This window comes from Parasteatoda tepidariorum, chromosome 5 (assembly GCF_043381705.1).
Source record: "Parasteatoda tepidariorum isolate YZ-2023 chromosome 5, CAS_Ptep_4.0, whole genome shotgun sequence".
In the NCBI taxonomy this organism is placed as follows: Eukaryota; Metazoa; Arthropoda; class Arachnida; order Araneae; family Theridiidae; genus Parasteatoda; species Parasteatoda tepidariorum.
The window spans coordinates 62101695-62128753 of record NC_092208.1 but is presented as its reverse complement, the minus strand read 5'-3'; the positions used below and the strand labels follow the sequence as shown (position 1 = coordinate 62128753).

Sequence of the window (27059 nt, the reverse complement as noted above, 5' to 3'; positions counted from 1 at the left end):
TTTGTTTCTGCAAACTTAATTAGAGGAAACTCAGCAGAAATTAATGAAATAAAAATTTCGCTTATCTATTAAGCCATTGAAAAATTATGGTAAATCCTGAATATTACTTTCTAAATGATACAATACTTAAAGTTTTAACTTTATTTTAGTCAGTTGAGCATCTAACTCAGATTCTGAAATCTAATAGTATGAAGCTGCACCCTAATATACAACAAATAATAATTTTAAAAAAATGTTTTATATTAGCTGCTAAGAATGCGTAGGTTAGTGATGTTAGGCTACTTTATCAATTTTGGCCCAGCTGAAAATAAACTGCAGAAAATCTGTAAAAAAATGCAGTTCGATGTTTGTGGTGATTTGGCCAATTCCGCTATAGAATTTTTGAAGCAGAAATACTGCAAAATTACTGCAGTTTGTAAACTGCAGTAATTTTGTAGCAGTACCAACCTCAAAACTTTTACAGTAAACACGGAGAAAAAATAATATTTAGTGATGCCATCTATCTTGAGCGATAGGAAATACTATACTTTTTGTTTTGAAAAAAATATAATTTGATCTTTTCTCTTGATAAAATGTATCAATTAGGGATTAAAGTGCTCGTAAAATTTTTATGCTGTGTCGATCACCAGGTAAAATATCGATCACTACAGTACCGATATTATGTACCTTGTTAAAATAGGTTCTTCCTACCACTTGAAATGGCAATACCAAAAGTATTTAATGCCACATTTAATTAAGAATTATTGGGGTTAATAATAATGTAGCGATTTCTTACAACTTTCGAATTAAGTACCGATAATAATTCGTCCAAAAAATTATTATAAAATATTAGTTAAAATATTAATAATTATTTTTGGGAATAACAATGAAACAATTTTGTTAATTTATACAAATTGAAATAAAAAAATGGTATTGAATTATAAGTTGTTGGGAGAGTTACTTATTCGTTTATTTAAGGCTTAAAAACTTGTCAAATCGTTGTTGGCATCAATGAAGTGTAATTTTAGTTATTTGTGCAACTATTATTTTGAATGGTGCTTTCCAAAAATTCTAAATATACTACTATTGGCGCTTGGATAACTACGTGAAAATTCGTTTTTACGGCCTACTAAAAGACACATGTACAGTTGAAATAAAAAAAAAAACGAACCACCCTGAATAACTTTTGATCTAACAACCGGATTTTCACTTTCTAAAATTAAATCTTAATGGTTTGAAGGGTTGACCCTCGAATCTTTGAGATTGGTTAAGCATTAAGGTAAATATGCAAATTAATAAGTACTGGATTTTAAGTTACTAAATTGGACACAAAAACGTACTTTCTCAGAATAAACATGCCCCCCCCCCTTTTTTTTTGACGGATTCAGATTTCTGACCCCTGAAATTTTGGAGGTTGCCGTAATCTGAGAAATATGATCCCATTAGCTTGGTCAGGGGAGTGCTCCACAGTTTGGACCCCTTAATATTAATTTTACTTTTTGTGCATTTTACCATACCTAAGAATTAAAGTGAATTAAAACATTTTTACACATAATCATAAAATTTGTTTACCCAACAATATTTCCATGCAAAAAGTAACGTTTAGTAAATATTTATTATTTTTTATTTTAGTTGAGAATATTCTATAAAATGTCGAATTGTAAGATACACAATTTTTTGCATTGTTTTAAAGAATATAATTTTCTGTAGCAAAATACAAAATTTGAGCAAAATTGGTCGAATAGTTCCTGAGAAATCGAATTTCAAGAAAGTCAGATACTTAAAATTTTAGTAGAATAAAATTTAACATTAAGGAACTAAAGTTTGGAGAGCTCTCTTTGCCAAGCTATTGGGACCATAATTCCCAGTTTGTGGCTACCATCTATATCTATATTCAGAGAAAGTACGTTATTGTGTCTGATTTCCCAACTAAAAGTATCATCTGGACTTATTAATTAGCATATATGAGGTCACCTCCTCGAACCCTTAAGATTGAGATTGCTTAGATTATTACACTGGTTGAATTTTGGAACTCTAGACTTAATTTATTACTCTAGCTTTAATGAAGGCTATAAATATGGTGTTCGAATAATTACTTGAAGAATAATTCCAAGTTCAATAAGTTCTGATTAGTTTTTTTGATAAATAAAGTTAATTTCAAAGTTTAATTACAAATTTCTGTAACCAGAATAATAATAAAAAAAAAACATTTTTCCAAAATAAAATGCAGAAGTTCGGTTTCGCTAAGATATATTCAACTTTCGAAACGTATTAATATTAAATCTCTTCTCCTAGCCATCCAAGATATCATTTTCCGATATAAAACAAGAAAACTTTTTCGGCAAATAAAATCCTCAAAACTTCTTTACCTCCTCACGAAAGAAAAATAAAATAACCAAAAAAGAAATACGCATATTTAGATGTGACATTCAGCAGCAGGTGCTATTCCCTGTTTCGAATTCTTTAACTCTTTTGTACCTAGATATCCTTCACTAATCCAGATAAAAAACAAAAAATAAAAATGTTCCTCTTGAATATTTTGAGTCATTCTTTAAAAAAAACTAATAAAAAAAAACTATCAGAATTTATATTTTCATTCTCGAAATTTTCCAAGAAGGTTTCGCTACGTCTCGAAATTCCCTGGTAAACATTCCAACTTCCATAAGTATTGATTTCTTTTCCGCCAGGCCACTTCTATTTGGAGCTTTTTTTTCCCATCCCCCATCTTATTTAGAGCTGGATCGCGCTCTCTTAAGAATAGGGATGGAAAATAATCAAAAAAGGGCGCGATGAAGAAAAATAAAAAAATCGGAAAATGTTACTAACTTTATTTCAGCATTCCCAAAATTCCTGTCTTCCTTGTAGTAATAATTTACTTGGGACAGATGAATGGAAAATGCAGCAAAAAAAGAAATTTATACCATTCTTGCAAATAGGTATAAAAAGAAATTACCAGTTTTATTTTTTGCTGTCGTTGACACTAGTTTTCGGAGTGATATTTAAATAACTTTACTGTCACTGCAAAGTCGTATAAATTTTGTCTCAGGATTATTGAAATTGTTTAGAGGAAATTCGCAACTCTATTGTTGACTGCTTATGCAAGGAGAAGTGACGTGAGTTTTATAAAACAATGTTTGTACATTGCTAGAATTGAAAAAAATTCTTAAACTAAGCTCGAAACAAAGAAATTGAAACATTAGAGCGTCATCATGAAAATGGTATATAATAGTTGCGTTTTTTAGTGATATTACCTATTAAATACTATTTTAAAAGCATTTTTTACAAAGTTGTTAAAATTGCCTTCTGATAAAACAATGATTGAATAAGGCGAGAATTGAAAACAAAGTATTTAAACTAAATGTGAAAAAAGAAATTAAAACATTAGAGCATTATCATATATTTGGTATTAAGTTATTATTGTGATATTACCTATTAAATACTATTTTAATTATATTTTTACATGGTTGTTAAAAGAGAATTTAACAAAATGGACACATATATTTATGAAAATAATGATAACATTAGATTCTATATTTTATTTACTGTGACGTATGCATTTTAAAATGTATAGTGATTATTCGGAATGTTTTTTTAATAAAAACTAATGATTATATTGGTTTGGATTGCTTTTTTTTTTAGAATAACGGATTTGTGTCAATTTTAGTTCTTTATTTAAAATTGAAAATTAGCATTTCGTGCTATTTTAATTTTCAAGGGATAGAGCGTTCACCTCCCAATGAGGAAACCTAGGTTCAAATCACATCGGTGACTTTGTGTCACAAATTCTACTTCAGGCTCGAACCGACCATAGTGCTGACGTAAAAATATCCTCAGTGGTAGATGGATTATGAGTTAGAGTCCACTTGTCATCGGGATAAAAGTGGGAATTTTTCATTGCTTTCCTCTCCATGTAACGTAAATTCGGTTAGTTCCATCAAAAATTCCCCCACAAAAGCTAGTTCGGGACAATTTTTGACCCAGGAAATCCCTCGTTGACTGAGTACGGTTCAAAATTACAAAGTTACGGAAATGAACATTGGTAGTCGTGAATTCAGAATTGTGTCGGCTTTCAACAATAGTTATAAAATAAAATTGAAGAAAAATTTCAAGTCATTTCCATTTCTTCAAACGCTTAATTTCAAGTCAAGCCCATTTATTCAAATGCACAATTTTGAAGTATGTTCATTTTTTCCAAGACTACGTTTTAAGTTACGTCAATTATCTTAAATACGCATTGAAAGCTACATATCATTGTTGTCTTATATGCGTATATCAATTTTAAACGTTCCTTTTAAGATGAATCCATGCTTTAAAACGAACATTTTGAGCTATCCCGATCCAAAATATTGATCGATGAGAAATATTTTTTAAGGTTGTTACGCTTTAATACGATTTTTAATCTAACAATACCAGATTTATGTTTTAGAAAGTGGAACGAGGAGGACTATCTAAAATTGTAAGAGCTATAATTGTGTAGCTATAATTAGTACCCACAAAATTAAAATAAATTAATTGATGTCAAACATTTAAAAAAAAATACATGCCTTTTAAAACAAATATAATATGTTAGGAAACTATCTTACCTTGATCGGGATATGGATAAGGACAATAATAAGGCATGGAAGAATCAGCTATATAAGTATTATCTGCATGCGCAGAGATATAGGCTGTAGTTTCAGATTTAACCTGTTCTTCCTGTAAAAAATTGTGTGTGATTAGAGAAATACTTATAGTATTTTGAACTATTTAAAGCTTTTATATGTAAGTTTCAAAATTTAACTATAAGCGAAGTACTATTATTCAATTGTTTTCAGAGTTCAAAATGGGGTCAAAACTCGCGATAATTATTGAAATGCATGTGTTATCAGCTATTATATTTCAGGAGGGACATGGGGGAATAGTTATAATTTTTTAAAGATTTCTTTCGATGGTTTAAACTTTCGCATAGAAATTGAAACACATTTTAAGTACATGGTAACAGCAATTGCTGAGGTTTATGAAGTTGTTTTTAGAATAGCTCTTATTTAAATTATTTCTTGATTTGTTTTACCTTTTAAATATTATAATTACTATCGTTTTGACATAAGTTGGATTTTTTTTTTCAGTCGCAACTTTTTTAATTAACTGACAGGCTTAAGTGATTTAATCTCATTCACTGGTTTTTGTAAACAAAAACAAACAACTCGTTTTTATTTAATGTGTTTTGATGTTAATGTTTATTANTCCGCAGAGGATCAAAATTGTGATGGCATGTCTTCGGATCATCCTCCGGGATGTTTCCCAGACCGTCGCCAATAGCCCATTGTGCAGCTCTAGTGCGACGTAAATTAACAACAACAACAAGAATAGCTTTTATTTCAATTATTTCTTGATTTGTTTCAGCTTTTAAATATTGTAATTACTATCGTTTTGAATTAAGCTCGATTTTTTTTCAGTCGCAACTTTTTTAATTGAGTGACAGGCTTAAGTGATTTAATCTCATTCACTGGTCTTTATGAACAAAAACAAGCAATTCTTTTTTATTTAATGTTTTTTTAATGTTAATGTTTATTACGATATAAATTATTATGAGTGTTTTATTAATTCAATTATAGAATTTGTTTTTATTTAAACTTTTGATCAAATTCAAGTTTTGTTTTCATCGTTACAAGAACTTAACTAATGCAATACGTTAATTTTTTGAGATTTATTATTCTAAAAAATATTCCAGTTTAATGGTTACATTTTAAATTATTTCGGGTTAGATTCCATAACATAAGTAAACTGAAATAAAATCCTAATGTTAACAAATATCATAATTTATTAAAACCCCTAAAACAGGTTATAGAAATTGAAAATGTGTTTATATCAATATACAAATATTTCAGATATTTATTATTTTAAAAAGAGGATATACACTTTAAAAGCTAGATTTATTGATCTTCCTACAAAATCATCAAAATTAAAACAATATTAGCAAGTGCTTTATCTAAAAGATTCTGAAATTATATTACCAAACAAAGCAATGTATTTTTCATGAATGTTGATGTATTAATTTTCATTTATTTTGTATTTTTGAAAGTACTCTGTAATTTGAAAGTTAATTTTGCTTTTAACTGTTATCAGTTTCCAATATATGGTACAAAAATTAAAGAATGTTTATTTATGTCAATGTAAAAATATTTTAGATATCAATTCTCTTAAGAAAAATTGCACCTTAAAAATATAAGCTTTATTATTTATTGATTTCCCTATAAAAATATAAAAAAAATATCAGGAACTTTGTCTAAACAATCCTAGATTTATATAATCAAAAGAAACAATGTATTTTTTGCCAATGCTGGTGCATTAATTCTTTCTGTTTTGAATTTTACAAAAATAATACAGTTTAAACGTTAATTTTGCTTTCAATTGTTATTAGTATCCTATATTTATAGTAAATAAATAAAAGTAAACAAGCAAGGTTAACAAATTCTTTATCTGAAAATCCCCAAAATATATTAACAATGCATTTGACATGGAAAGAAATCGCATTATCCAACAATGAATAGTAAAAGGATCCAGAAAGAAAAGGTGAAAAAAATCACTTACCGAATATCCTCCGGCACTGTGACCGTCGGAATAGTTATCACTTTTTTCTGAATTACAGCTAAGGCTCTCACCATTTAGACCTTCATTGTAGCTGCTTGGGGCATACATCTCTATTGTTGCCGCCTTGCTGCTGGAATGATCACTTTCTATAAGGGAGAAAAATAAGAACCATCATGGCTTAAGGGTTAAAGATAAGAAATTATTCAGACATTATTTGAAATAGTCAAATCTTTATTTGCAAAATAACATTAATTTGTTCAAAAAAAAAATAGTCACATAAATTAAAAAAAAGAATAGATAAGCTCGCAATATGTATAGATAAGCTTGTAATATCTATAGATCGCAGAATATCGTATCGTAGAATATATTAATATATTATCCTATAGATAAGCTCGTAAAGAATAAATGAAGCAAAGAATAGATAGATAATATTTTAATTTGAATTATAGTAGTTTAATAATTGTTACAATAAATATGAAAGTTAGTTTTGAAAGCAGAAAAAAATTGTCTTTTAACACTAAAAGTAAGACTGGGGCCATTTCGACTCTTCTTGCTTTCTACTGCACAGTAATTAAAAAAAACTTACTGAAACTAAGGAGTAGTTCTGCCTTTTCATAATGTGATCAAATTTAAGTGCCTATAGAATCATGTGGTAGCCTTATGAGAACGCACTTATAAAGCACTAATACCTAGAATGACTGCAGGGGCCAGAGAGTTCCCTAAGTTATTTTGGTAGGGTACCCCTTAACCCCAGGTATGTATGTGTGTTTGTTTATAAGGTGCACTTTAGGTGTAAAAGTTTCCCCATGTTCATTAAAAGTTATTTTAATGTATCTTCAATAACTATTTATTGAGAAAAGGAAAGAGAATTATCTTAGGAACTAATGTATAAGTATAATCGAAAAGTCAGCGTTCCTTTTAATCAGATATTTTCATTAATCAAATGAAATAAAATACCATAACTTTGATGATCGAGACGCTAACATATTTTTTATTAAAATAATTATGATTATATTCTAAGATTTTTCATGTCTAGTAAATAAACACACAAACAATCCGGGAAGGGTCAGACTGGCCTCTTCGGTCTTCCTAGGTATACAACAATGTTCAGTCTTTCTAATGTTAAATATTATTAATATTTAATAACATATTTTTAAAAATATTAAATCATACTAATTTGTCAAAATAAAATATTTATTTTAATGAATTATTTCCTAACAAACTGATGGTGTATATATTAACGTAGAGAAAAATAAACAAAACATTATATAGATTCTATCTAAATTCTTTCCTCTTTTCTATATCACTCGCCAAATTTCTCGCCTCAGGATGTATTTTTTGTTGTCCAACCACAGATAAGTCAACTTAACCTTTGATAAATTAGGTATCGTTAACCGATACGGAACCGATAAGAACTCCCATTCATGATAAGACGGATAAGAAAAGAAAAAAAAACTGCTGAGTATAATTGATAAGTTTGAGACATGATGGGTTAAAGAATTCGGAATCGACATTTTTGTTTAAGGAACTGAGCAGCAGGATCATTAATTAAATTCTTCAGTAAGGTAATCAAGTTTCTGGGTCTCCTGTTGCCGATCGGGTAGACAAATTGTCGGGTATCTTTCATCCTTTTCTCCATCAAAAGTCCCAAACTTTTCTTTTTATGAAAGTGCTGTTTACAGTTAAGAGAAGAGTATAATAAAGAGAATGCTTATGCATGGAGATTTTCATTTATTGGGAAAAGAAAATTGGGATGAGAGTTGTATTAAAAGTTTTATTATGAAAATCGATTTGTTCGAAGAGCTATTTTTATCAAAGTTGTGTTGTCTGTATTTTTTTATCAGTGATATGCAGCAGTTTTTTAAAATTAGAGCGTCTTGTTTTAATATAAAAAAAGTATCAACAAATTTGAATTTTTATTTTATAAAACTAAATAGTTGGATAAAAATATTCCTTGATTAGAAAAAAAGTAAAAATTTTATGTTTTTATATAAGTCTGAAAAAAATATAATTTTAACAGAAATCTTATGATACAGATCAAGAAGCTGGTAAAACTAAAAAATATTTGCTAAAACATGCTAAGTAAACGCGCATATTTCTTTTGAAATTTTAATCAGAACTTTTTATGCATCTAAACTTTCAACAAATAACGCAGAATCATAAATAATAAATAAAAATAAATAAATGTATCCAATAAATTAAAAATGCTCGATATTTTTATTTATTTTTAATGTTTTTATTGTGTATCAATATTTTTATGGAATTGTGCTTCTTATAAAACATTAACATAGACATTTAAAATTTTTTTAGTTCTAAGCAATTTATTATTCATAACAACATTTCCCAAAGAATTTTGTAATCTAAAAGTGCATCGAGGAAAAATGCATTCTTTTAAACTGAGTCACTTTTTGCACATTTTGTTTGCTCTCCTGAAAAACTAATTATAAAATCTATATATTAGATAAAACAAAACTTTTCCAAAAAAGTAATGAAAGTTTGTACTAAAGTAGTTTAATAAAAATATTTATTGGATAAAATAAATTTAAATGACTAAAAAACAAATTAGCTGATTCAAGCAAACATGCGACATTTCTTAATCTTCAGTTTATTATTTAATTGTGTTTAAAAATGGTCATAAGAATGAAAAGGGGGTATAGATTTTATGAAGTACTTACTGTGACAAATCTTTGCCAACCTCTGCAGCACTTACCAATGCAGCATACAGAAAGAAAGAATAAGAAAAATAATACAATTCTAGAAGTTTTTAATATTAATGAAAGCATTTATAATTAATACAATTTTTATCAACTTTGGTAATTAAAAGATAAATACATGAAATTTGATTAAAAAACCTTATGAAAATGTATAAGTACACAATTTTGTGTTAAATAAGTATAAGATGCAATTTTGTGTTAAATGGGTAAAATTAATACCAAAAAAAGGAATGAGTTGAAAATTGGGTATTTCTCTTTTTCTCTTTTGTTATAGGATTGATTCATATTAACAAATAAAGCAATAGTGATCAATCTTTCACAATAACTGAAATAAGTGAAATGTAAGCGCTTTAATGATTATTTACAAATTTTAAATTTTAGTTGCATTATAAAAATTTAAATAAACTGTTAATTCAGTTTTTCTTGTGAGTTTAATTTTTCTCTTAGTCAAAATTATAAGAAAAAGATCAGACAATAGATAAATTTTTGATTTGCCAATTCTCAATAAAAATAATTTAACTTTTCATTCTATAATGTAAAATTTTGTGAAAATAATTTTTAGCAGATGCATGCCTCAAATTGCATGAGGAAAAAACTTAATTATAGACTGTACTTTTTTCAATAACGGCTTTGACAAAACATTTTCTGGTATTTAACATCCATATACAGGTTGTTATGTTATCATTGCCCTTAATATTTTAAGAATCAAATTCAAAAAATTTCATTTCAAGAATTGTTTTAATGAGACTTTCCTCGATAATGCTGCATCAGAATTTGATATAGTTCTTTCTCACTTAAATACTAGTTAATCATCATAAGTTTATCTTTTTCACTTAATGTCTGACAATTGATTTTAATTACGGTTGTATTATATAAAATCATTAAATTAATGACAAATAGTTACCAGCAGATAACCAACGAAATAAAAAAATATTCTGAGATATTTCAACAATCAATTTTTCTTTATATTTAAGTGATAACTGCGCAGAATTGGAAGAAATTCGAATTCCATATTATTTCCTTTCCATAAAATTTTTGTACAAGAAACAATTTTTTTTTAAAATTTGTTTAAGTTGAAAACCAAAAATTACAAACCCAACCGTGCTGATTTTGTTATTTGATTAAATTTTCTTTTGAATGTTGGAACCAAAATTGTATAATTGTAATATTAAGAGGAATGCGCAAAAATATGTTTTAAATTAGAAATGCTGTTTTCAAACAGTGAAAAATAAGTAATTTATACTGTTTGCTCCCTTTTATGAAATTTCGTATTATTTCTCTCATAATTTTCCATGTAAAAATCTTTATTTAAAATGTGTTAGATATTTAAACTTTCTTATCAAAACTTTTAACTATTAGATTAGAGATAAAAATTGAAAAAGCCAAGGACTATATAAGCACATAAAGCTGAGGAAAAGTAGAATAATATTTCCATGCACCATTTAAGCATGTATAAATGTTGCAACTGCAGTAATGTCTTATTTTATGAATTAATAATGTCACTAGTAATTGAAATATTTGTTTAAAATTAAACTACAAATACAGGGGAAAGCCATCAAGAGGAAAAAATTACGATATGACAAATGTGCATAAAAACGTTAAATTATTTCGTTTTGAATTCATATTAATTAATGAATTTTTTTTATTACATTTTATAAAACAATTATACATAGTTTATCAAAGTGTTTGGCAGAAATATTGAACTCATATCGAAGGAACCTTGCACTAAATAGAGTGACCACTCAAATTCTTAATCCTATTTTTGCAGATGTTATTCAAATTGCCATTTACCACCAACTACCGTTGTTAGAAGCGCGGTTGTTGAAATAATTCCTACTAGCAGACCAATTTTCAATAAATGGAATGCTTATGACGTCTTTGAAGAAGCTTGAATAGTTTCTGTAATTGGAATGTTTTTTCCCCTGAAAGTATTAGTTCCTTTATTAAAGTTTTAATTTATGAAATTGCGATGGGGAATTGTGAATCTACATGCGTTATATTTCCTTGGTACTATATTTACTATATTCCCAATGCCATATTTATTTTTATTTTTCCTTACTTTTTTAGATTATTAAGTGCTACTTAATTGAAATTCTTATTTTTATGGTGTCGTTGAAATATGCATTCTAAGGATGCTTGAATAGAAGATATTTTTAAAAAATATTAATTAATGAAAAGTTATGGTTCATATTATTCTATACATAGTTTACTGTTTAAAATTTTTTTGTAAATAAAACCAATTTACTTATCATTTTTTAAAAGAAAGGAAAGTGTTTGAATAATATTTAGTTCCGTTTTTGATAAAATTAAGCAGATAATACTAATATCATTTAATTATAAGTTACAGACACTTTTCTAAAATGGTTAAAAAGTAAAATATCATCATAAAGTGATAAATGCTTTTAAGAAAGAAAATATATTTAACTATATCATCGAAATTCTTTCTGCAGTTTTTTGTACAGGAAGCAAAATAAAAAACGAAGCACCCGGAATAAATTTTGATCTAATGATCGGATCTTCAATTTCCGGGACTCAATCTTAAGTATTCAAAAAGAAGACCACAAATATGCTAATTAATTAGCGTAAAAGGTATTTTAAGTAAGGAAATCAAATCACAAAATCACACTTTCTCCGAATAAACATGCCTTTTTCAGATTGGTTTAGATTTATAACCCTCAAAATGGGGGGGGGGGGTTAGCAGCAATTTTAAAAATATGGTCCCAATAGTTTAGTCAGGAGGATCAGTTTTGGTTTGGACCCCTTAATGTAAATTTCAATTTTTGCTTATTTCATCATACCCCGAGAACTTTTTAAATGAATGGGAAAAGTTTCGCACATAATTATAAAATTTTTACATTTTTAAGAGTGCGCTTTTAAATGGCAAAATACAAAATTTTAGCAAAATCGGTCGATTAGTTCCCGAGAAATTGAATTTTAAAAAAGTCGTACTTTTCTAATATTAATAATTTGCTATTATGCATATTTGATGTTCCTAACTGCAATAAAAAATCCGCAAATCCTCATTTCATCCCGCATATCCTGTTTACCATTGCGTGGTTGAAACAACCACATAAAGGTTTAGGGAAGACATTACTGCAAAGACTTACAAAATGAACCGTTAAGCAAAAGAGGAGGAGAAGAACATGCGGAGGAGGAAGACTGTCACCGAAACTTAATTTACCCATTGAGAAAAGACACAAATCCTGATCTCCATCCCCAGATGCCCTACCTTCTTCGAGCCTCTTCTTCCTGCGCTTCCGTACGAAACAGATGACCAGGATGATGTTCAGCATCAGCAAACATGATCCAACCACAGACACTGTGATGATGATGATCCGAGGAATAGCGCCTTTATTCACAAGAGCCTCGTCAATGACTTTCTCCGTTTCGCCTATTGGTGCTTCGGCTGCAAAAAAAGTAAATAAGGAAATCATGTACATAGTGAAAGAAAAATATTTAGTTTAGCAGCAATGAGGTGTTCAAAAAAACGTATTGTGAGTTGAAATTTAAAACTTTTCATTTCTTCTAAATTTGAGAAAATACTTGGTATTTTGGAGAAGGCTAGATTAGTAATTTTGCTCTAATTATAATTAGTTCAATTTCTAAGGATAATCATAGTGTTTACCATATATTTACCATTGAAATCTTATTGCTTGTACAGTTAATGCTTTAAAAGAAAAGGTTTTGTCAAATTTGATGGTAAAATACAAATTGTTCAAATAAAAGCACTAAAAATATTCGAATTTTCATATACACACATTCACGGAAATAAAACTCACTTTTGACGATTTAGCAATCTTTGAGCTGTACTTCCTTTATTTTGAGAATAATTTCATCACAATACGTGATTTGTGATGAAACGCGAGCTCTCAAATGTACGACGAAAATGTTTCCTCTACTCGAAACCTCATCGTAGTGCACTGTGGGAGATTGCTTAACTAGAATGACGAAATTAGTTTGAAAACTTGACGATAGAAAAAAAATTGAAGAAATATGCTGACCGAGCTCTATAGGGCTCAAGGTGTTGTCATCATGCCAGGAAAATCCAGGGTTTGAATCCCGCTTCAAGCATGTCTGACATATCTCTCTGTTCTACTTGACCTTCTTGTGTTGTTGGGGTAATATTGATCCACCTATACGGTACCCACGTTGAAATGATTATTAAAAAATTCAATGCATTACACCATACGAGGTCTTTTTATTTTTATTTTAGAAAAAAACACAACAACATAGGATGATGAAATATTTCCCTAATTTTGTCAAAATTAGTTTTCTCGAAGACGCGACTGTAGTTATATTACCACATTGACGAAATGTTTGCTCTGGGAATATACAAGGAAATATTTCCAACAAAAATCCGGAAATTTTTGTAATATTTGAGTATCTATTTTTTATAGTGCACTATAAGAGATAGCAGCGTATTGTGCTGCTATCTAGTGAAAATGCAATAAACTTTTAAAGTGTCCGTTTAAAAACAAGACAAAGGAGGTGAGAAATGTAAAAAAATATCATAGTTGGAAAAGTGTAGCTTATTTTCACTAGCCATCATTTGTTTGAATGATAGCACAACTAAATTAATAATAAGGAAATCACGTTTTTTAATTCGTTCGCATGAACTCTATTCCGACTAGAATTTCAACTGCAGATTAGAAATACGTCGGCGTGTTTCAAGCACTTAAAAAAGGCGCTCATTTTCAAGACTTGTTAGTCGCAAGTGAGACGAAAAAGTGATTTGAAATACAAAACGTAAATATATATTTGAAGTATGCATATTTTTTTTAGCAATTTTATGTTTCATACTTCAAATCACTTTTCCTTCTTCTCATTCACGTATGACAAGACTTCAAAACGGGTGAGTATTTTTTGAACAAGTCGACTATTATTTCCAATCCGTATAGTTTTGAAGCGGATCAAGTTTTTTAATTAAACAATAACTTACCGCTTCAGTTTCTGGGGATTATTTACCTAATATAAAATACGTTAGTTTCAACTTTCGGATTTGAGTGTCATGTATTGTGTTTGCATTATTTCGCCTCAGAACTAAGGTAAATGCTATCTTCTTTCTAGGTTATAAAATTACCTGAAATTACCACTGTCCAAACTAAAGTACATTTTTGAGTCCTAAAACAAAGTTGCATACCTAATTTCGTTGCATGCTTTTTATATTTGATTTATTATTCGAATTTTTTTTTATTTTTCTAAATTTGAATCCATTTAGGGAAATTATTCTTGTTTTGAAACAATTTTGAAGCATACAGCTTATCCTTTTTTATAATTCTAAGCTTAACATTAAATGATTTCATGCAAAAAACACCTCAAAATGCCAATATTTTACTCCTGGATTGTTTGCACTTCTAAACCTTATTTTAAAATAATCTGAACTTGTATTCATCTGTTTGCGATGAGGTTAGGACCTGCATCTATCAGTGTAGTTATAAATATAAACTGGAACTAACATCAACTGACAAGTAGCAAAGTAGTTTACTGATTATTTGTATAAATTATTTAAACTGATCATTCATCTTTATTTTTTTCCAGCTTCAGGATTATTTTTAGACAAATTTCAAAACATCCATTTATTCAATTTTCTTTTACTTCTTTTCATATTCTTATCTCATCACCAAAACTATTAATCCAGATGGATTTTATTCATTTTCCAAAATGTAATAAAAGTAAGGAATAAAATACAAAAGCATCAGAATTACTTACACAATGTGACAGCCGATTCAGCATCTTTGAGGTAGCTGCTTCCGCCCAGACTATTGACAGCCATGATGCCGAAGACATATTCTGTGCCTAGTTCCAGGCCACTAACTGCGAAAACCGTCGTGTTCTGAGGCTCAACATCCACCACAGAGTATCCTCCAGCGGAGCCAGTCTTCCGATATTGGATACGATACATCTGTTCCAGTCCACCATCAAAACCAGGAGTCCAAGTCAGAACAATGGCATTGTGCGTCGCATTGATAGCTCTCAAAGATATCGGCGGATCCGGAGCGGCTGAAGAAAAAGAAAAAGAATAATGATTCGGAGTGATTGATATTGAGAAAAAGAAAACCAATAGCTGAAAGATTGTGCCAAGATGGATCGTCTGGACATGGTTACAGAAAGTAAGGTAATTATTACATATGGAAAATTAAAATCTTAAAGTTTTTTCTTGTTTGTACATTTTTTTTTGTTAGCAAAATTTGAAACAATGAAATGTTGCGTACATGCTCAGTCTAATTTATTTAAAGGATTTTTATTCTTTAGATTGGTTTTCAGTACTCCATCGTAAAAAACCTAAGAGTTGAGAGATAGAGCCATTGTGTTTCAGTCTATTGAAAAAGAAAATAAGGTAACCCATGTTTCGAAAATTACTGCTGAGGTATTTATTAATACACGATTAAATAATGAAACAATGAAATGTTACACCTTCCGTTCTCAATCTAATTCAAATATGATTCTTTTTCCCCTTTATATTCTTGATTTTGGTTTACATACTACTGTACAAAAAAACTGAAATGTTGAAGAATTATGCCACTGAGCATTTATCAGTCGATTGTAAAGGTAAAAACGGTAACTTATGTTTCAAAAATATAATTTAAGCACACTTAAATGGTTAATCAATGACTAAATACTGAAACAATGAAATATTACATTTTCTATACTCAGTCCAATTGAATTTTCTTTTCTTTTTAATCTTTAGTTTAGTTTGCATACTACTGTAACACAAAAATACCCAAAGGCTTAAAAAAGCTCTGCTAATGTGCATTATAAGTTTATTATAAAATAAAATAACGTAACTCATGTTTCAGAATTATAGTTAAAGGATTTAAATGGTTAATCAACAGTTAAATGATGAAACAAGGAAATGTTATATATTCAATCTACCTTATAACTGGATGAGATTTTTTTCTCTTGTGTTTGGTTTCAAATCCAGGTCTATTTTGTTTTGGTTCTAAGTCATTTAACTAGTTAAAAGCATTGAATGAAATTAAGCCAACTTTATCTAATCCTGCGACTCATAGATTGCAAATTAAAATCGCGCTTACTTTTATGCTTCCTTTATTTAATTCAAACGAAATTAGAATAACTTAGAATAATGCTCACAATTTCTTATTATAATCTAGATAAGTTATAAAATCAAAAGTTAGCAATCTTCGAAGTTTTTAAGGTATTACCGTAAATCCTCTGTTTCAAAATCTGAATTTGGATTCGGATGTTGTTCATAAGGAATGTTATATTATCAAAGGATATCAATATATCATATATTAAATCTGAATTTGAAAATCAATATTTTTGTAGTTATTTCTAAAATACTTTTTTATTTGTGAATTAAAACTCTTTATAATATTCATGAAAAAGCAAATTCAACGAGTATATTAATTTGCTGTTTTTCTTTGTTTCAAGGGGAAAAAAACTTGTTATTTATTGAAGAATGAAATCTGTTCAAGTAAAACAAAAAACCCTGTTAGTTTTTTTTTCATAAATTTGAATGCAATTTATCATATTTAGAACTTTTCAAAGATTTGTAAACATAATTAAATTTAAAATATAACGATAAACTGCAGTGATATTTTATGTTGTGATACACGCATGGCAGTAATCAAATATCATTTGTTTTCATATTTATTCAAGAAGTCATCAATTTTAAAGTATTTCCACATGCGTTCTTGTATTTTTTAAACATGAAGCATCAATTTATTTTAAGCAGAAAAGATCGCTATCATTTATTTTTACAGTATCATAATATGCAGGGGCTATTTTTCCTCATTATTCATTGAAACATATTTTTCACTGAAAAGTTTACGATTTAAAGAAGTAAAAAGGAAATCGAAAACTCGTATGCTACAAATCGGAATATTTTAGTATTTAAAAAAATGAACTTTTTATCCGATTTAGAAGCATTTTCTTGTTCTATTGAAGACAGCGTTGTATTTTCTTTCTGTGAGAGTACTCGCATTTTTAATCGAATATTTGACAACATTCACCAATAAAATGAATTTTTTTTGAAAGCGTAACAATATTAATCAAAATACTTTTTACTTTTACTCGGGAATATTTTATAATCCGTGTTATATTACTGAGAGCTCGTATTTTGTCTAAACTCTGAGGATCAACCTAATGGTCAAAGAACTACTTGAGAAAAGATTTGGAACAAGTCAAAAATTAAAGAAAATTATTATTTTTTCACAATACGGATGCTTAATTGATGCAGAGTGGTTCAAATTTATATTTATTCCATACAAAGAATAATTACACGGTATTTACTGAAGATTATTTTTTCCTTACCTTAATATCAATAAAAATTTTTAAGAAATTTTTAAGACAGACTAGTCCCATTTAAGAAGAGATTTTGTACCGTCTTTCCATTATGAATTTAGCCTGTTCTTATTGTATTTTATACCCCTTTACGCGCACTTTTATTACCCCCTATGTACCCTTTTCTATATATTTTTTGTATACGTTTTGTATACGTTTCCTTAACCCTTTAGGGCAAATAGGACACAGATGTCTCTTTTATAGATACTTTTTCTAAAGCTCTAATTAGAAGTAAAAATACATTTTGTTGTTTCTTACTATAGAATACAGTAGAGCCGGGATAGCCTGGCCGGTAGGGCACTGTACCCATGTTCAAGAGTTCGTACTTTCGATCCCCTCCGGCAGAAGACTTCCCGTGTAGTAAATGATGACTTATGCACGTTAAATCCATCGAGTTGCCAAAATACTACATGTTCCCATGACAAATCAATATCTCTGGGTGTACTGATCTAGGAGTTTCCTTGTCTTCTTGATTGGTTCAAAATTACAAGGCTACGGAGTTGAACAATAGTAGTCTCAAGCTCAAAATTGGGACGGCTGCTTAAAGACGGTTATAATAAAATATAAAATACAGTAGAGCCACGGGGGCTCAGGGGATAGAGAGCTCGCCTCGCAGTGAGATTAACCGGGTTTGAATCCCAACGATGATGGTCGATACAAATTCCACTCCCGGATGTGGCACCGACCACAGTGCTGACGTAAAAAATTCTCAGTGTTATCCTTGGATCACGGGTTAGAGTCTCCTCACAGTCAGGCTGAACGTGGTAGTTGTGGGGAAAGATGTTTAGACCATGTCAACCGTCATCTATGAATAGGTACCCCGTCATAGATTCGAGTTAACATGTCTTATACTAGTGAATTGGAATTGTATTTTTTGTAGTGGTAGATACCCTACAATAGTGTTTTGTGTTTTTCCTCTCCACGTAGAGAAAATGTGGGTTAGTTCCATCAGAAAGTCCTCTTCGAAGGCGACGGTTATCAAATAAAATATAATACAGTCTTATCGTGAGTGAAAAAAATATGCTAGATTATCGGAATTACTATTTATTCTAAATTATGAATTATATCTATACAAGAATATAAGACCCAAAAAATGTAGTTTAAAGATAAATTTTAAAAAAAACCCATACATTTATCAATAATTTATATTGTATATTAGAGAAATTTCAATGAATAATAGAAATCTAAATGACTGCAAATAAATGAAATTTAAAAAATTGCTTATAAATGAGACGTATTTGGAAGATGTAACTTTTATCGCAGAAAAAGACATGCTGTTTCGTGCTGTTTCTAACCATATATCATAAAAACGCTAAATATAATATTTTTCACTCATTTTGAACTAAACCAATAAAAGCTAATGATAATGAGCTTTTAACTCTTTGTATGAAAAATATATTTAATAAAAATTTTGGTTCTAAGGGTTAAAAATAAATATTTAAGCTTTTATTTCAAAATTATTTACTGTACTTATTCTTATTTCAATTCTGATTGAACTTTACTTACGCATACCACATTTAAATTTTCTCTTTTACTATTGATTTTGCTATTTGAATTTTAAAATAAATTTCATACACCAATTACCATTTAATATTTTTTATCACAAGTAATGTATAAAAGCATTCTCTTGGATAATACCTACCTTACCAGTTGTAATGCCAAAATTTTTCCTTACGCTAAAGATGCTAGGATAGGATGTAAGATTCATTGAAATTTTTATGTACACTTTGATCCAGGAATCTCACTTCAGAATTTTACTATCAAAGAATATATTCCTTAGAACATCTAATTTATTTCCCGAAAATAGCGTACATACCCTTTTTTTTAACACTGGCTACATTCGTGGGAAAGAAGAAAAAAATCAATAAAATCAGATACTTACATTTTTGTCCAAGAGGTATCTTGAACGTCTCAAATCCAAGCTCATTTATGGCCTTGCACATATAGTCGCCGTAATCCTGTGCCTTCATGTCTTTCACTATCAAAATAGATTCATAGGACACAAAATCGATTTGTCGGCTTCTTATTTCGTATTTCGAAGGCGGTTTCTTTGATGAACCGATTGCGGAACCATCTCGAAACCACGTGAAAGATACATTTGGTGCACCAGATGCTCTGCAAATGATTTTTGCATTTTCTCCCTCGCTAGCTGCAGCTTTAGAATAGGCACCAGTTCGTTCTATCACAGGTTTATCTAGGGAATATAGAAGAAGAAGAATTTTTAAATTTTAATATTTTGTGTATCTAGTGAGATCTGCAATGCTAGATTCTATGCAATATAAAGGACTAAAAGTAAAATTTAAGAAAAAAAAGTACAGACATTATTCTTACTGTAAAAAATTCCGGATGGAATTACGGTAAGAAGTATCGGCACTAAAGGTGCTGGTATCTATTTCCGGAAATAGATCTTAACTGGAACATGTCACGGAATAAAAAATCTGATAATCCGTAATTTTTACAATAATAGTTACCGTAAAATCACTTAATCCCTGTAAGGCAATGAATAATACTATAGAAATTACGATTTAATATTTAATGGGGAAAAATTATTTTTACGGTAAAATTGATTTTACGGATGATGATTGAGATTGAAAATTGTTTTTACGGATACCTTATACCGTAAGTTGAATTGGATTTTTTTGCAGTGCAATCTAATCATTATCTGTAATTACTTAATCATTCGATTCGATTTCTTTAAAACAAAATACTGCTTACTATAAGAAATGACCAAAGATTTGTTGCCTTCACTAAATGCATGGATTGTTTAATTCGTAAATAACAAATTCAATAAATATTCTGATCTTCGAAAGTTGTAGAATAACTTTTTTAGCGAGAAAAAAAATCACGATCACTCTTTGCATTCACTATCAAAACCAGTAAAATGTTTTTAATTTAATTTTAATTTAATTTTAATGTCAAGATGGATGAAGTTGAGAGTTATTCATTAGCGAAAAGCAAATAACAAAACTAAAACAGTCAAGTAAACTGGTTTATGATCTTTCTATTGCCTCTTTTCGTCGATAACGAAAATGACTGGTCAGATTTTGATTGCGTATTTTCCCTCTCGTTAAAGTTAATTTTATGCTTGAAACTAATTTTTTACTAGTTCTGTACGTATTATAAAATATTTAATGCAGTTGTCCTTTATAGATGCATGCATTAAGAAATTGGTAAAGTTGTATAATCAATTTCTTCTAATATTATAGGCATTGATTATTTTGGTCAATAATAGTGTGTTAATAAATTTAATAGATCAAGGTTTTTTCCGAGTGACCTTTTTTGGTTTACGCAAGAATTTATAGCATCGTTTAATAATAAAAACGTGTAGACTTAAACAATGTGTCAATCAAGCATCAATCAAGCATGTATGCAATTATATTTGTTAGGGAAAAAATCAAATACTAAGAGTAGAACAGAAAAATCCAAGTAAAATAATAATATCCCCCCCATTAGTTTTAAAATTTGTATGTTTTCCTCGCTGTGATTTTGTCTGGTATTAGTCTTTTAATAACATTAAAGATATTAATAAAAACATTAAATTATAAAATTAACTCTAATAAATTCCTTCTATGATAATGGAATTTAATAAGATAAAAGTTGATTAAGATGATTTCATTTTGCTTTTTAAAAAAATCAATCCTCTGTTTAGATAAGTTTTAGATGATATAAAACTTCTCCTTAAATTATACACTTAAATTTTCTTCTCCCATTTCATAAAAGCTTTAAGACGTAGCAATTTAGTAAATGAGACAAAGAAACTGTATAATCTCTTAAGAACCTCGTCTAGCTTATCCATATTTATGGGCCCTTTTATTCCACTAAAATCATATGAGAATCATTATATAACGTTCAAATTTTGAGAAAGCTATGTCAGAAAAAGCAAGCCCAGATTTACTTTTTGGAAAAGCTCTTTAGTGGTGAAGATTATATTTAGTTAGATAAGAGATAGGTTTCTTTTTGTTTTATTTATTATGTACTATAAAATGGAATAAAATACAGAGTTTTGTGTTTTCAACGTTTCTTAAAATTGCGCTTACTTTAATTTTATTAATACAACTTTTGTTTTTTTAATTAAAATGTATTAAAAATATTCAATTCATTTAAATGTAGATTGAATTCCTGGGTTTCTACTCTGATAATTGTCTGAAAGATGTAATATGGAGATAAAAGTGAAGTACATAAGTTTATAAATACGCAAATGAAAAATAACATTAAATGAAGTGTTTAAAATAAACTAGCAAGCAATATTTTAAAAAGAATTTCAAAAATAAAATGGAGAAAGACTTTTAATTAAAATTTTACATTTTTACTCCATGTAAAATAAATGCCTAGGATTACTAAGTAGTGATGATTATATTTAGTTGCTTAGTAGGAAGGCGGGAAAGAGTACATAACATGTACGATTACCGTTTAAATCTAATATTTAGGAGCAAATTTTAGCTCCAACATGCATTTAGACTGGATATAATGTTTTTCATCTCACTGTAAAGGAATATTTCACCGATTTTCTTAGTAATCATTGTTTTTCCTTCTCTTAAATGAAAGTTTGTGACAGCTAATAAGTACACTTTTCTGTTCAGTCTTCTATATTAATAATATTATATATATCGTGAGTGAAAAAAATATGCTAGATTATCGGAATTACTATTTATTCTAAANTATATATGCATCGAAATTTATTTCCAAACTTTATACTCTGAAATATTTTTTCCATCTTACATCTATTTGCATTAACACATTAATAATACTTATAAGAACTTATTGCACAGCCAACTTCAAATAAGTTTGATATCAGAATTTCAAATTAAAAACATCACCTATAAACAATTTATATTTAATATTTACTCGAATACTAATTAAAATATAGAGTTTGCTTTAGGGTTTGCATGAAATATAGCGAATATTATGCCTGACTATGCATACATAATGACTATAGAATTAAGACTCACGTTTGACAATCAGAGTAGATGCTTTTCGTGCTTCGTTTCCAATACCATTGTCAGCAACGCAAAGGAATACTCCAGAATCATCTTTGGTCACGTTGTTAATGATGAGATAGGATCGTCCATTTTCAATACTCTGCCTTGTTCGGCTCATGTCAAAATTCGGCCTTTGCCATCCTATGACGTCATCACTCAACGGATTTGCATCTACTTGACACTCAAGAAATGCATTGGAACCCTGATCCACAAGTGCATTTTCAGTTGCCATGGTGATGGATGCTGAATCTGAAGAAAGGAAAAACACATTTATTGAATTATTTGAATTCTTGGCACGCATCTTCTTTACTATTCTTACCCTTCAAAATATTTTATTTACTTTCAACTTAGTTTTGATTTTATAGAGAAATAAAATAAATTCATCTATGCGATTTGTACGTAATAAGTTTTTATTTCTGTATATGATATATATCTATATCTTTTCGCAAATTGCATTCTTACACTTTTTTCACTTTGGTTTCTTAATTTAAAATAATGTTTCACTATTTAACAATTATGTGAATAAAAGAATTGTTAAGCTTTAGGACTAAGTCTATAAATTTATTTTTTGAAATAATGTACATCCGCATTGATTGAAATTATTAGGTTTGCGTATTTATATTTTTCTTAAATGTCAAATATCATATCAGCATGAACCGTGTCACTGATGAAATGATTATTGATGAAATGACCAGTGTTTAGGTTTTCACTTACCTTACAATTTCGAACAATAACTAAAGATTTGAAAATAGCTTAGCAAATGTAGCAGAACAAATAGTTGTTATATACACTTGATATGACACTAACTTGAGTTTGTGTTATCAAAAAAACGACTGAAACTACTTGTACTTTCTTTTATAACGTAAACAGTATTCTATCATTTCATAAAGTACGAACTACAATTTACGATTTAGTCAAAGTAAAACATTGAAACTCCTTGCACTTATAATATTGTAAATTAAATTTTGATAAAGGACAAAAGTGCTATAGTTTGCAAATCAGAGATTTATCAGCATAAGTAATGCCTAAATTTACGGATTTAATAAGCACAGTTCTTAGTGTTTTGAAAGACATGCATAAAAGACGAATCTTGCTTTAAGTATAGGCTTAAAGAGCATGTGTTTTTAATTTTATTCTCATGCAATCAAACTACATGCCAGATGGACATAAGACATCAGTTATTATAATCAATTACAACTTTTAATTGGTTTCATGTAATTACAGCTGTGTAAATAATAACTTGTAATCGTGATTACAGGTAACTGCTATTACAAGCAATCATGATTTCTGATTAAATATGGCTGATTTATGGTTTAGTACTTACAAGTAATCAAAATATTTGATTTCAGGTAATCATAATTGCATGCAATCACTATTACAAGTAATCAGAGTATACGGCTGAAATAGAATTTCTAATCACATTTTATGATAGGGATATACAACATATAAGTAGGATGAATAGCAGTCTATGCCTTAAATTCATTAAGCATTAATTACTAAAGAAATGAAAAATGATATTTATTACATTTGATGATGCGAGGGTATTATAAGTATGGAAGGAAGAAAACGGATGCAGCTTTTAAATGAAACTGAATTTGAAACAAGCTTTTTGCTGATATAGATAGAACGAAATTTAGAAATGAGAAATTTAGAGGTTTTGAACATGGCGTGAGGAAAAAATAGAGTGCAAATTAAACATATTATATGATAAAATTTAATTGCGAATTTTTAATTATTACTTTCGGTATTCATGCGCGCCCTTTTTCACCTGGTTATCCAAATTTGAGCTAATTGTTTTAGTGCTAATTTCTTTTCCTCATGGTCTAGATAACTTGCATGCTAATTTTCAATTACAAACTTGACCAAACTCAATGTTGGTCTGATGCGCAACTTTTATGAAACCCACGCAACATAGAAAATAATTTTGCTATATATTTAATTTTAAATAAAACCAAGACGAATTGCAACTTACATAATACATTTAGCACAACAGTAACAACGCTGTTTCCTTCTTCATTTATGGCTTCCAGTCTGTACTGGCCAGCCTGATCTCTTCGAACGTTCGAAATGTTGAATATAGGGCCAGTAGCTAAAACTGGACTAACAGCTACATCGTTCGAATCAGCAGGCATTAGAGAAGTTGAGCTGCTAGCTTTGCTCCAAGAGTAGTTGATGTTGATCGGATTGCCTCTAGCAGATACGTTGAGCGTAGCTGATTCCCCTTCTATAACATCGTATTGCTGTGAAGACTTCGTTTCAAACTCTGGTTTATCTAGAACACAAATAAAAAATATTACAATTAAAACACAAACATTAATCAAGAGAGATTGCCATGAATTGTGCCATTTATCTCTTCATTTTATTGATCATGTAGAGGGGAGGAGTGTTGGGCACCTATTAATAAATCCTCAAATATAAAGATAAAAATTATTAAAATATAGGTTTACTAATTGGTCAAAAACTATAAATGCAAGAAAGAAATGAAAACATTCTTTAGAATATACTATTTATTAAAACCTTTTAACTATCTTAATCTCTTAACTGTTGACTATTTTTTAAAATCTGTACAAAATTTAAAAATTTAATACTGTTTTTGATGTACTTAATTTTTAAAGCTTATTGATCCATTGCACATGCAAAAATTGCCTTATGTTAATCATCCACACCACTTACAGCTTATCCAAATACTAGATAATGTTTAATTATGGTTTAATATGAAAGAAATTTCATTCTATTTAAACCATCTTCTTTAACACTAAAAATTTTACCAAAAACAATAGTAAATTTCCTGAAAAGTTTCCAAAACGTTTTTTTTCCTTTACTACCTTTTTTTATGAAATCAACTTGAAAAAAAATTAAAACATGGTAATGCCTATTGAGCATTATCTCCCTCCCCCTCCAAAAAATCAGATTTCCGTCATTTTTGATACATTACCTCGCATGTAAAATGTCAAAACAAAACCTTACAATTGACATTTGGATATACGACATGAATTTTCACGCATGCACATCAATATTTTCCAAAATGCTGTTCAAGTGATTCTACGCCCAAATAAAACAATCAAAACTTTAAAAACAATGTCACTAATTTTTTTTATTCCTTTCAAAATATACCATTATTTTTCAAGACACAGCGTTTTTAAATACCTTGCTTTAAAGTAGCAAATAACAAAAGTGTTTTTTCTAGATCTGTTAAATAAAGTAACATAATTTTTAATCAATGAACTACTAATTGAGTCAAATGTAAATTGTAATGTAAAAGTTCAGCAATCATATAAAAGTCCATTGTTGTGGGTCTGAGGGCTTTGTATATTATTATTTCTCTAATTCGAGATGAACGACATGACTGTTAGTTTTGAGCTCAAGTTGCCTTTACTTTTCAGGCAATCTCCTACCTATTGATCTAAAGTTATCATTTAGCCGCCAATAATAATCAAAACCTGCTTAATCCTTTAGGCAGCTCAGTGCCTTTAAACGCTGAAGTTTGGCGCACCAGCAGCAAGGCTAACCTCTCCGTTCCAGCGTTCTTCAATTGTCCAACGCATTCCCATTTCCACTTATTACGAAAACTGGACTACCTCCTCCAGGAAGGTTCAACATTCGTTGGTCATCGTTGAATTTATGAATGATAATTGAAAATGGGTGGCACGTTGAATTTAATGATTTTTTATTTGAATTTGCATTAAAGAAAGTAAAATCTAGATAAACTTACATAATACGTTGATAGTAACAGCATCATGTGCACTCTGTTTTAATTCAGTGTTTGTTGCTTGGCATGTGTATACTGCTCCGTCATCATGTGAAGAAACATTGAGCTGTAGAATATTTTTTGTCGATCTCCCACCATTCGGAGCGTCAAATACTCCATCAGGAGTACCAAGTATAATAAACCCATCTTTCCACCACGTGATTTCTGCTTGGGGATTGCTACTCGCACATTCACATATCAATGTAACCTAAAATAATCCAAATAGATGACTTGAATAAAATATAACATTCATAGTAAACTAAATTCCAAAATAAAATTGAATTAGAAAACGATTAAATAACATTCACTGTTTTATTAAATAACATTTACTGTTAACATTTACTGTTTACTGCTGTTATTTTTCGTTAGTTTAAAATAATAATTTTCAAACAACAAATAACTTATCACCAATTATTTGCTAATAATAATAATCATCATCAATCGCTTAACAGCCCAACGTGAGCCTTGGCCTTCTCAAGAAGATTTTCTCAAGAAGTTCCAGACTAACCTCTTTATTATTATTTACTTTATTATTACATTATTATTATTTCATTATTTTTTTATTTGCTTATTATTATTATTTCATTATTATTATTATAACTTTATTATTATTATTTCTTAATAATGCAGGCTACTAAACTTAATTTTTAAATATTTATTTTTGTAAATAAAGTCGAATTTAAAGGTTATTTTTTATGCCTACTGTAGTTATGGATACAAACAGACGTGTATATATATATATATATATATATATATATATAAAAA

At 28.9% G+C, this 27059-nt stretch overlaps 1 protein-coding gene across 8 annotated transcripts in view; it reads right to left on the bottom strand.

The window, feature by feature from the left end:
• The window catches only part of LOC107443592 (nephrin), a 236093-nt gene that overhangs the window by 6149 nt on the left and 202885 nt on the right, over positions 1–27059 (bottom strand). For 2 of the 8 annotated variants that reach the window (XM_071181527.1, XM_071181526.1), the window contains exons 13-21: positions 26259–26502; positions 24519–24818; positions 22517–22795; positions 19450–19761; positions 14973–15263; positions 12445–12669; positions 9225–9254; positions 6550–6695; positions 4563–4674 (exon numbers count right to left, since the gene is read on the bottom strand). In XM_071181527.1, the coding sequence (XP_071037628.1) occupies positions 4563–4674; positions 6550–6695; positions 9225–9254; positions 12445–12669; positions 14973–15263; positions 19450–19761; positions 22517–22795; positions 24519–24818; positions 26259–26502 (1939 nt within the window). The remainder of the gene's footprint in view (positions 1–4562; positions 4675–6549; positions 6696–9224; positions 9255–12444; positions 12670–14972; positions 15264–19449; positions 19762–22516; positions 22796–24518; positions 24819–26258; positions 26503–27059) is intronic. The other 6 variants (XM_071181530.1, XM_071181529.1, XM_043046461.2 and 3 more) reach the window with 3 other exon arrangements.